The 12,199-nt window shown below is 38.3% G+C and overlaps 1 protein-coding gene across 12 annotated transcripts in view; it reads left to right on the top strand.

The window, feature by feature from the left end:
• Positions 1 to 12,199, top strand: part of NAALADL2 (N-acetylated alpha-linked acidic dipeptidase like 2) — a 461,442-nt gene that overhangs the window by 236,062 nt on the left and 213,181 nt on the right. For all 12 annotated transcript variants that reach the window (XM_054074712.1, XM_054074707.1, XM_054074703.1 and 9 more), the window contains one exon: positions 6,664 to 6,934. In XM_054074712.1, the coding sequence (XP_053930687.1) occupies positions 6,664 to 6,934 (271 nt within the window). The remainder of the gene's footprint in view (positions 1 to 6,663; positions 6,935 to 12,199) is intronic.

Genomic DNA, 12,199 nt, shown 5'->3' with positions numbered 1-12,199 from the left:
TTAATAGACCATTAAAATATGATGGACTGTGGAACTTTCAGTAAACACGTAGAGCGTACTGTTACATTAACACTATATTAAAATACTATTATATTTTTCCATGTCTGATGATAGAACAGACAAGGAACCAGGTTTTACCATTGGTGTTTGTTCCCACAGCAAAAGGTTGAATAACTGGAAAATAGTTATTTATTAAATGAAGAGATCTGAAAGAGCCTTTTCCAGTTTAGAATGACATGTTATTGCTGAAACATTAGGTGAATACTTTCTTAAGAAGTCACAGATATTCGGAGGTATAGATTTTTTTCAAATATTTTCTAAGCTTAAAATAGACTAGGAGAGTAGTTAAGAGATTTTGTGTCGGCTTGCCCTGTTTTTACACTGTTCTGGGCAATCATTTGATAGACCTTTGTTGGAACTCATATTAGCATTCTGATGTTCTGAAGTATTTGGAAGATTTGGATGTTGGCTAGATGTCACTGTAACTGACATCCAAATCCCTTGGAAAGCTTTGGAAAGTTCACCTATGGCCAATTTATGACTTTGTAGTGTTTAGCGTAGAGGAGCAATGAATTGCTTGTTTTCTAAAAAGCTTTGGAATCTCAGAGTGAGAGAATCAGTAATTTTTCAGTGCCTGCCACCATCTGTCTCGAATGCAAGTTTGGCTTGCATCTTGATCTTGGCAAGTGAGATTTGAACTATCCCCATTAGTTTTATTTAGAAAATATAAAAGGCATTTGGCTGTCTGATACGTTGGGTAGCAGCAACATGCTTAGTAGTCCTGTGGCGATGGAGGGGGGTGGAAAAAAAGAAAAGGAAACAAAATAGATAAGCTGGGAAGCCAGCATGTGCTATGATCTGAGGGTGTTGTTCATCACTGATCTTCTCAGGAAAACGAGAGATTCGGCCTGAAGCTATTGTGCATGTAATTATACCTCTCTAGGAGAGAGTACATTTGGTCTGGTACCCCTGTGAAAGTCTGATACCTGGGTGGACCTAAAGATAGTAGAAAGATGTTATGAAGCTTTGTTTAAAAGTACTTCTGTGCCTGCTTATTCTGTAATTTTCTAAATAGGAGGCCCAAGTCTCTTTTTATCAACAATGCCCAACAACCATAGTTCACATAATGTTTTAAAAAAAAAAGTTTCAAAGGCATTTTTTTGCTAGAGAACTGTGCAACAAAACCGAGAGCCGATGTTCTGCTAGCTGACGGTACGTGTGTTTTATGGTTTCATCATATGGTTTTATGGTTTTATGTAATAAATTATACTCCCTTATGTTAATAGGATGATATCGATGTAGGCACTATATGGTATTTGTAGAGATACACAGGTGCAGATCTTTAAATGCTCCCTTTAACAGCAAAAGTGATATGTTATTACCCAAGAATGGTCTTAAGCTTCTTCTTTAGGATAGACCGCTCATGCATGACCATCTTCTGATGAGCCATGTATGAATTTTTCTCTTAAGCAAAACTGGATGACAGCGTAGGGCAAGGAAAAAAAACCCTTCCTCCTATGAGAGTTTCGTCTTCGGTGGAGAGGCTGCTGCAGGTGATGAGAGTGGCTGGCCAAAAAAACCCAGCCAAATGGAATAGGTAGCATCATGTCACATAGTGACTGACCCGTATCTAGTGTCCAGATGATACATTAACCAGAGCTTTCCATTGCTTTCATGCAGTAGGCCAGTATTATTTTGTTTACGATCTAGGAAGCATACCTGAATAGACTTACCTGTTAGTTTTGATCATTTCCATGGCTGTTGTGTGATATGAATGAGCGCAGTACAAAATTTCTTGTGATGCATGACCACCACAAAATTAACATAAATGCCAGTGCTAAAAATATACCTAGGATATCCAAAGTATGTAGAAAGTGATGGCAGATGTGACAAAGGACATGTCGTGGATCTGCTTTCCGGATCAGCTGCTGGAGGCCTTGCAACATAACCTGAATAGCCTGAAGTGATTCTGGATCCTATTCTGCGCTAAGCTGCATGTAGTCAACTGTTTCCACCCTGAGAATGTTTCTCTTACATATTCTAACCTCCTGATAAATATTTATCCTCTCTTGGACGTGGATTTTTTTTTTATTTTATTTTATTTTATTTTATTTTATTTTATTTTATTTTATTTTATTTTATTTTACTTTTAGCAGATTTGTGGTCGTCAGTTCAGGCCATGGGAAATCCGATTGACCAGGTTGGAGACCAGCCAGTTAAACACCCTAATTAACAGGAACATGTAATTAAAATTTAAGCAGATGTGGCTCGGGCAGCTGGTATTTCCTGAATGCATTTGGTTTGTTTTGTGTATGCGATGGATACAAATGAATACTGTATCTGCAACTGTAAAAAATACTTGTGCGTATGCTGAGCAGTTGGTCTGTGCAAGTGCTGTGCACTCGCCCGGCACTGCTGAAACTGCCACATCTCAGCTCTTAATGAATTGAAAAGAGTTCTGAAATCTTGAACATATGTAAGCGTTTTCAAAACTCAGCCTGGAAGAATTTTGTGGGTGGGGGAAAAAAAGACATATGCACAGAAGCCTATAATTATAATAACCCCATATGATGTGTTTCTTGCATTCCTTTTTGATTATCTGATACCAGCTACTGTTGGAAATAGCATATTAGGCAAGATAACACTTTATTCTCACGTAGCTTTACAAAAAATATTTTCTGGTGAAAGCATTATGACTTCCAAAATTTGAAATCAACTACTGAGCTGAAAAATCAGCCCATTTCAGTTCCAAAAACATATTTCTTCTTAGTGCTTACCTAAAATTGCAGTGATTGCTTTATACATAATTTCTGTGAACTTGAAGAAAAAAAGAGTAAAAATTCACAGTCAAAATTTGAGGAAAAGGAAATTATATAAACTTTTAACTGCAGAACTGGAATTCAGATTTTTTTTTTTTTAATACGGCCATGAAGTGTAGACCATTTTCCACTCTTACTGCAGCACAGACATTAGATTGTCAAACAAACAAACTACACTTCTGAAGTTCTTCATATTTGAAGGAAAATGTCCCAGTAGATTTTTAAAATTAAACCTGTAAAATCCTATTGCAGCTTTAGGTTTGTTTTCAGAAGGTTTTGTACCAGTTTGAGAGAATCATTTGATAAGGGATTGTGTTTTACAGTTAAATTATTCCACCTTTTGGTTGTTTGAGTGGCGTATTGTAATTTTCCAGTATCCTTTGAGCAGCGTTTCATGGTATCCCAGTACATCTCCAGCAGCTGCCTTACTTGCAATACGTTGTTGCCTTCTTCAGCGAGCCCTGGTGAAAAAAGTGCTGTTATAGCAGAGGACTTTCCATTAAGCTGCTTCAGCTCAATGTTCCCCGGGGTTACCAATTTGAAAATGAAATTTCTGTATTTTGGGAGTTGTGTGCGTTCGTTCGCTTATCTTTTTTAATCATCTCTTAAAGATTGATCTTTTGAAGCTGCAGAGGCTGCAGAAAGCCTGACTTTATTACAGATGTGTCTTCAGCCTATTTCAAGTTATTTTTATAGCTTTAGAACTTTGAACCTTCTACAGTGACGGGCTGCTGCTCTTCACTGCCCAGGACGTTCAGCTGATCAAGCAGTAATGTAAGACTTAGATGTCTTGTTTACACACGAAGTCTGGGAACATTTCTTCATAAACATTTTCTTGATATTGTCATCATATCAAAGTGGGAAGACATTACTTTATTTAAGTGGAGTTTGCTTTCTGAATTTTAAGTGCAATTTTATCTGGTTTGGGTTTTATTTTTTCAATTCAGGAACTGAGAATGCAGCAGAATACTCATGAAAAGAGCTTTATGTTCTGTATGTTAGTTCAATATCTGATCTATATTAGGAAGTAAAGGAAAGTAGCTTCTGGAAGTCTCTTTGAGAGCATCTGATAAAAGCACAATATTATTCAGGCTGTTATTGTTATATTTATCAACGTTAATTCTAACTTGAGACCAAATCTTAAGTCCGTGGTGGCTCTACTTCAATAAATTACACAGATTTACAGCAACTGAGATGTATCTATTAGCTTTGTGGTTATTCCCATTGACTGAAACTGAACAAGCAGCTGAATAAAGTATCTTTTAAATGTGAGTAAGGGAATCAAAAATTTGGCTGACGTTATTAAAGGCAGTATTGTAAATGTAAATTGGCAATTGCATTGCTATTGATTCCTACAGAGTGTGCAGCTGCCTGCAAAAGTGAGAAGCATAATCGTCCTGAGGGTCTGTTTTTTTTCCACGGCTTAAATCTTCCTACAATGAATCAAAGTACTCTGGCAGTTTTAACAAGCATGTTAACTGACAATTAGTAAAGAAGGACTGTGATGTGCATGTGAAGTGTTGGGATTTTTCAGAGTGGAATGTCAAACAAACTTTACATGTTTCTGAATTTGGTCTGGTTTAGGAAATACTGTTTTCACATGTTATACTTGTTATGCAACTAGTATGTAATAAATATAATGAGTTAGATTACCTCTGACTTTAAACCACGCAGTCAGCAGAATTATGTCAAAGGCGATTGCAAATCAGTCATAAAAAATTGTCACCAAAAAAAAGAATAAAAACTTGGTGGTGATGGTGTTCATAAGATTTATCAGAGTAGTCTAAAATGTGCTGATTTATTGTAATATAACATATGCTTATAAACTACGGTTTGATTTTAGCATGCCATAAAGAAATTACAGCGTAAGTTGTGACTGTGATCATTTCTTTAAGTTAATCTGATATGTTGTCTCAAAAGTTTCAAAGACGTGCTGATTTCATTATGAAGTGGACAGTAACTTCACTTCTTTTACTAAGGGAGCAATTTGCTTATTGTATGTGTTTTATTGAAACTGAATACTTCTTGTTGAAATATTGCATAACCTTATGGGCTTGGGATAAATTTCTTGCAATTATTTATTCTAATAATGTTCCTGTCACCTGAGAAAAATGGGACATTCTGTTAATGATTGTGTTAATCAAACAACTTTGTGTGTTTCTGCTCAAGTTTATGACATTGCATTTGCAGGCACAGGAGGTGAAATTGGAAACTTGTAATAAACTACAGATTGGATTAGCTCGCCTGTTTTGTGTAGACTGCTTGAAGACTTTAGGTGATTTAAATAAAGGTTAAATCTGCAAGAGTTATTCCTCCTGACAGGATCTCTGAAGTCTTTAACATAAGAACAGTGTTCTTGTAAAGATTTTGAACTTTGTATACTAATAACAGTGCTATTGTAATGTAGGCTGAGATACAATATGTTTATTTGATCAAAAAGTTTTTGCCTATTGTTTTAAATCTTTTGGATCTTGGAATAATTATTTCATTTGCATAATGTGATAGAGGGCGTTAGGCATTTGAATGCAATAAATAACGTTTGACCTGTTTCTAGGCTGTAATAGGTGTTATAACTTCATTCTTTTTGCCTTTTTAAGGTTTTTATTTTGTCTAGGCAGTAGATGTTATTTTTTTTAAAGATCTGCTGAACTATAAGATAGTTTTGTTGGGGTGTAAAAAAGGAGCTTGCTTTCTGAGTCATAAACTTTCTTCGGTGGAGCATTCCTTGTACTGCTTAGTGCAGACCACGATGGAAGCAGTGCCCACACCGTCAGCCAGGAACATCCTGCCTGCAGCCTCACAGCTGGATTCTGAGTGGCACAGGGGTGGCTGTAAAGCACTTTGGTGGGATTCTCAAAAACCTAGTGCTTACAATAATGATTTTAAAATGACTGTGCATTACTCAGCCATTGCTTTTGATGTGTGCAAGATAAACAGGGTATTTTTTGAGCTTCTGTTAAGGACCCTGAAGCATCTGAATATAATTCTTTTTTTTTTTTGTGAAGAGGAGGTTGTGAACAAGAATTTCAGGCAGTGTCACAAATATTCTGTTAGCTTTTTGTACTGTGTTTTGTATAGTGTTCTTCATGCTTTGCTTACATAAGTGCTTGCCAACGTAAGTAGGGAAAGCCTTTAGTTGTCCCTTCAGCACGTCTGTACCCTAAAAATGTTATCTGCATCTGGTATCTTTTGGCATTTTCTGGGGAGGAGGTTAGTCCTTCAGTGCCGTCACCATTTTCATCTTGTGGCCCATCTGGTTGTGGGTGTTGAACAGTGGTATGAGCCTAGACCAACCCACCTGAAGTCTCAGTTTACTCATCTAGTAGATAATGCCAAAATAATTTCCAGCCTTATCTCCTATGTTTGCCAAGATGTTGGCTCAGTCGTTTCAGGTAGGAAATGAGAGGAAAACTTCCAAGCAGCTAGCACAGTGTTTCAGGGAACGGTTCCATTCAGCATTGTACTCTCCTTGAAGTCCCTGGAATGTTACTTCAGATTGCATTCTTCATAGAGTTGGTTAACCAGGTGCTGTATCAGAAACTTGGTCGCTACCAAAGAGATTAATTTTGAAACAATTATTGGGATAATTTCTGCAGGATTCTTTATGTTTTAATTGGATGTGTTTACTATAAATACTTCTTTCCTTGTTTTTATTTCCCCAAAAGCAGTTACTATTGTATCACAATTGGTAAGCAATTATTTGATAAAACATGAGAGATTATTTTTTTTTTCATGTTTGATGATATATAATGAATAACATTATGGACTGATAATTATATAAAGGTACAAGTGTCTTGATAGAAAATAATCTAAAACTGGGTTTACTTATGTGGTTTTTTTTCAGAGATTTTTTACAGTTCCCTAGAGAAGATGATGTAGACATTGCAATGAAAATTCTGTTTCAATGGAGTTCCCAAGGCCTTGAAGATGTCCGGCTGGTAAATTACTCTGTTTTGCTTGACCTACCAGGCTCTTCTTCAAACACAGTAACTCTGAAAAACAACGGTGAATGCTTTTATCCTAGTGGACAGCAGTGCAACAGAGAGACCAAATCCTTTCATAGCCAAGACCTCCTGCACTCGTATGCAGCTTACTCTGCCAAAGGAACACTTGAGGTAATGTGACCATTTCTCTCTGTCATTTGTGGTGAAATACAGTTAGAAAACATCAGCCTTTCTTGAACTTGGCTTGCAAAGTACACATGGTGAAATGCTGAGCTTTAAAATAAAAATATTTAGGTAAAATATGATTAGCCCATCTCAATTCAAACTTAAAAATTAGTCAGACCTGAATGCTTCATATGATTTTAATTTAAGTATCCGAATTTATGAATTAGCATCTTTTTCTTGTGTGTAAATATCTGAAAGCTATGTCTAGAGGTATATGTCATCCTTGATGTGTACGTGCTACTGATTTGGGGGATTCCCGTAGTAAGGGTAAGATGAGGTTTTCTGCAGTTAGACCAGCAGGAGTGCTGGGCTAATACCTGGAGCTCCTGAATTATGGTTGTGGATCTCGCATGCTTTCTTCTAAGGCAACTCAGTTGACACATCATCTCTGTTTCCTCTTGAAAACCCCTATTTGTATTTTTATCTTACTGTAGCTTTAGTTAGGAAGTTTTGACAGCAAAAAGATCCTGCCTGTTGGGAGTTGTTACTTGCCAAGTGAAATAAGATCTTGGATTATCTTGTTTTATCCTCTTTACTGTCTTCACTGTCTGCCTCCTCATATTTGCTTTCCAAATATATTGGAGATGCACAAAGGGGTCATAATTCCTGTTCACTTCCCTAGCTGAAATATTCCTGAAATATAAAAATCACAATTTCAGTGCTAACTGCATTATTGTTGTCTTTCTCCTTTTCAAAATACTTTGTTACACCAATGATGCAGAGGTTTTCGGGTCTTGGTTTCTTTATTGTTTAGAAGATATGTTTGTTTTCATGACTTAGAACATCAACAGGCTATATAGGAAAAGATTGTGAAAGGCTTTGGAGGATACCTCTTCCAAAATACCTTTATACTTTATGAATATTTTAATATTTGTAGCATCACAGTTACTGAATTTCTAACAGTGAAATGCAAATTTTGCCTTTGCTTGTGACTGGTTTTGCCCATGAAGTTTATTGATAACATGTAATGCATTGTGGAAATCTTTAACGAGTCAAAATGGGGAAAGTTGCATGATGCTAGCTAGCTCATTGATGGACTGTTAATATAATTTTGAATTTTGAGCCTGGGTCAGGTAGCCCCAAAGAGAAAGACTTGGGTGTGCTGGTAGATGAAAAGCTCAACATGAGTGCTTGCAGCCCAGAAAGCCAACCATATCTTCTGCTGCGTCAAAAGAAGTGTGGTGTGATGGTGGTGAGTCACGGGAACAGGTTGCCCCGAGAAGTTGTGGATGCCCCATCCCTGGAGGTGTTCAAGGCCAGGCTACATTAGGCTTTGAGCAACCTGATCTAGTGGAAAGTGTCCCTGCCCATGGCAGGGCTGTTGGAACTAGATGACCTCTAAGGTCCCTTCCAACTCAAACCATTCTATGGTTCTATGAAATATGAGAGCTGGTAGAAAGTGGGGTCCTTAAATTGCTTATCCTGGAGTCCACAAGCTTCAGCTTCTCTTTCTTAAAAGCATTTAAGCGTTTTAGTCTAAGATGTTTATTCCAGAGATGAGAAAGAATGGAGTTCTTGTCCTGTTTTGTGAAAGAGACTTCTGTGCATCTCCTGTTTTGTGCACTTAGAAGCCTACTTTCTATATTGAGTCTTGCGGTTGTTATCTCCATACAGAGCCTCTGTTCTGGGGCTCTGTCAACCCAACAACTTCAGGTTCAAGTTTAGTGTTAAGAACTGAAATCAAGTAGGCAAGGGTAGGTTCTAACATGTATGAGGTATGCTTTAACTTTCCTATAGGCAAGTGAAAAACACTAATGAATGGGTTTGGCTTCCCATTTATCATTTAGAAAATCAATATATAATATTATTTTCTCATTGTAACTTAGTAAGAGAAACTGTAATGAGATAAAAGTACAGTTGTGGCCTTTGAGATTTGTTTCATGAAAATAAATGTGCTGCTAAAAAATTCATCAGATTAAAGGAAATCCAGTGTTCTGGGAAACAGTATTGATGTTATTACCAGCAACATATGTACCACTTCCATTCATATGTCAGACCGGTTTTATCTGTGATTGAGTTCTGCAGAAATGAGGACCACACACACTGTGTATGCACTCATCAGTAGGAATGCACCTTGGCTTTAGCAAAACTCGAGGTTTGTACTCAAAATGAGTACAAAAATGTACAAAAATAGTACAAAAAAATGAGTCTCCATGCGGGTGGTCATCTTTGAGATACCTAGCACCCTCACAAAACTTTAGGTACTTTCTTTTGTTGTTCAGAAAGTCTACCCAAAGTGTTCTTAGAGCTAGAGTTTTGCATAAAAGGGAAATTTCCTTTTTTGTTTAGGCTATGGATAAAATGGTAGTGATATGACCTCTTTGACTTTGTCCTACACTAATGGAAGTAGCAGACATTAAATGAGAAGTAGCAGGTGATGGTTGTTGCTGTTTTCAGCCATCAGAGGGTGACTTGATTGCTTGCAGTGGAGCTACAAGTTGTGTTTTGAATATCTCCCAGTGGGTTGTTATTGTGAAATCATGAGGGTTTTTCTGCAAGGTTTTCTTCTAACATCTACTCATAATCTGAATAATTTTCTTTCAAACATGACACATGCTTAGTAGAAAATTTCTGTTGTGCGTCGCATAATCGGGTTGAATTGTTAATATTGCTTTGATGCTGCTGCTTCATGGTATATCGTTTGTATATTTGGTTTGCTAGATGATCAAGCAAATAAAACCATTAAGTGTGTGCACTCTGGCTACCAGTAGAACTACAGCTCTACTTTTGTGTTGACGAGGTTATTTGTAGAATAGCAAGACTCATTTTCTTTGACCGCCTGTCATGTCCATTCATCATATGGCCATTGTGTACGAGCTGTCCAATTTGTGCTTTCTGGTAACAGTCTAAACAGCATTTGTGAGTAAAAATGTGAGCATTTGTGATCTGAAATCTACTTCAAAAACCTGCTTAGTGCCATCGTGATGGATGGTGCACTTTACTACTTCTCTGTAATTCAGCGGGCCCTGAAAAGGTGACACTATTTACCCATCACAGTGTCAGGCAGGGCAGCCTGCAGTTTTGGAGAGAGCTGTCTAGTTGGTTTTGAAACAGATACTGCTGCAGTTATGTAAATAATATGTCGTAGCCTAGGTCAGCCTAATGAAAGGATGACATATGTGAAATATATATATTTTTATTGAAACTTAAATATCAGCTACCTTTTGTAGTGTTTAAACCTTTCTTCTGCTTGATGAAAATAGGAAAGCCACTCTGCTCAACAGAGCATGTATTTAAAGGGAAATTACATTGCATCAAATTTATGCCTTAAAGCAAAATGCGTTGTCAAACAGTATCAACCAGTCTGCCAGTGAGTGTTCTGTGGTGAATCTGAATGCACTGCTCCCTGACTTCTCTGAACACTGTGGTCTGAGAGCAGTGTCTGTGTGTGCTGTCACTGGTGGAGCATTGGAGGGATGAGCTCCGATCAGTGAGAAGAGGGAACAGTCAGTGAGAGCTGAGGAGAGGTGTGCGTGACCCAGAGATCCTACATCCTCCTTTCAGCACAATATTGGTATGTAGTGTCAGTGTAGGTGCATATTGTAGCCCATCTATTAAGATGCACTGTGGTGATCCCTCAAGTGCAGTAAAGTGTAAGTAAGGATACATCTTGGCTGGAAGCACCACAGAAGTCTGGGTGTTACTAGGGTCACCTGGGCAGTTGGTTTAAAGCGGGCCCACTAAGTACAGCAAACATCGGGAAGAAACAATTGTTCAGTTTTGCTTATGCAGTGTTTGTCTGCTCTGTTCTCTGTTTCTTTAGCAACTGTAGAGAGAAAATCTTAGCAGATGTAATGGTTGGTGTTTTGGGACATTAAAGGACAGACTAATTAAAGTAAAATGAAGATTGCATTTACTTTGTATTCCTTGATTTCCTGCAGTTATGTTTGTATGACCTGGGGTTTTTCTCACCTTCCTTTCCCCTTACATTTATTCAGTCTTTGCTTTATGGAAGTATTAAGAAACTTTTGGCAATCCTAAATCTGCTTTATTACTTTGAACAGAGATACTTAGTGTCCTATGTTATAGGGAATTGCCTCGTGCTACACTACACTCCTCTGCCTCTTCAGGAATAATTGGCTGCTGAATGCACCAGATCCCTGTTAGTTCCTTTGGTGTTCCTCCCTCCTTTCTTTTTTTCATCGTGGATACTCTCAGCAAGCCTAGCATAACATTACTTTTCTTTCCTGGACCTCATACACTGAAAGGATTGTATTGATTCAGGAACGAGGGGAGGGTGAAAGAACAGCACAAGTACTGGGAATGCCTATGTAGACACGGATTTGATGGTTTCATGGGCAGAAATTAATCATCCCAGTCTCCAAAGCAGTTCTCCCAACATCCAAGCACATCTCCTTTGTACTTTGACCTCTCCTTTTTCCCTGCTCCCTGACTGCTTGGACTTCCCTGCTATGTCACTTTACTTCCCTGTCATTGCCCACATTCCCTGACTAATTTTACCCGTTTCTCTGTTCAAGGTCCCTTCCCCGATTTTAAGCATTTATACTCCCAACTTGGCCAGTGATGTTTTTGCTTAGTTTTGAAGGGACTGCAGGGAGCAGACAAGTGAGAATGCTGACTGTTTGCCTCTATCTATGATATGCAGAAGAGATTATCTACATCTGGTGATAGCATATCAGCCTGCTCCAATTCATTTGTTTTGGTGACATTTTCTCAGCTAAATGAGAACCCACCACAGAGATTAATGCAACCTGAAGCAATACGAGAAGTGCAAAGCCATCTGTTAAGCTCACTTAGTGATCTTCCGCCATTCTTCAATGTTGGCAAGATGGGAATAAGGGAAGTAGGACTCGGATTGCTGTCAGATCCTCTTTTACAAGGAGGGGAGCTTGCTAACTGCTTATCAGATACTCTGTTTTCTTATATCTGTGCTGAGATGTCTCATCTCCCCATCTACCCCCTTCTTTCTTTGTGCTTCGCTCTGCAGGAAGATGGAAGTCTTCCTCTCTTCCACTGCCTGCTCCTCTAATCCTTCCCACTCCTTGCAGCTCCCCACTTGTGTGCCTTACGGTCCCCTCCCCTCTCTGCTCGGTCTTTACAGTACTGCAGCACTCTATCTTTGCAGTACTTGCAGCTCTCTATATTTCTAGCTCTGCACCAAAGGTTATGAGCTACTCTGGGGGGACAATGCATCAGGAAATCCTTGACCTGACAGCTCGCTTTCATTTGATTCTGTTTCATTGTGCTGGA

Source organism: Cuculus canorus, chromosome 9, assembly GCF_017976375.1.
Source record: "Cuculus canorus isolate bCucCan1 chromosome 9, bCucCan1.pri, whole genome shotgun sequence".
Taxonomy (NCBI): Eukaryota; Metazoa; Chordata; class Aves; order Cuculiformes; family Cuculidae; genus Cuculus; species Cuculus canorus.
Note: the sequence above shows the minus strand (reverse complement) of the source record. Positions and strands in the feature narration are given on the sequence as shown.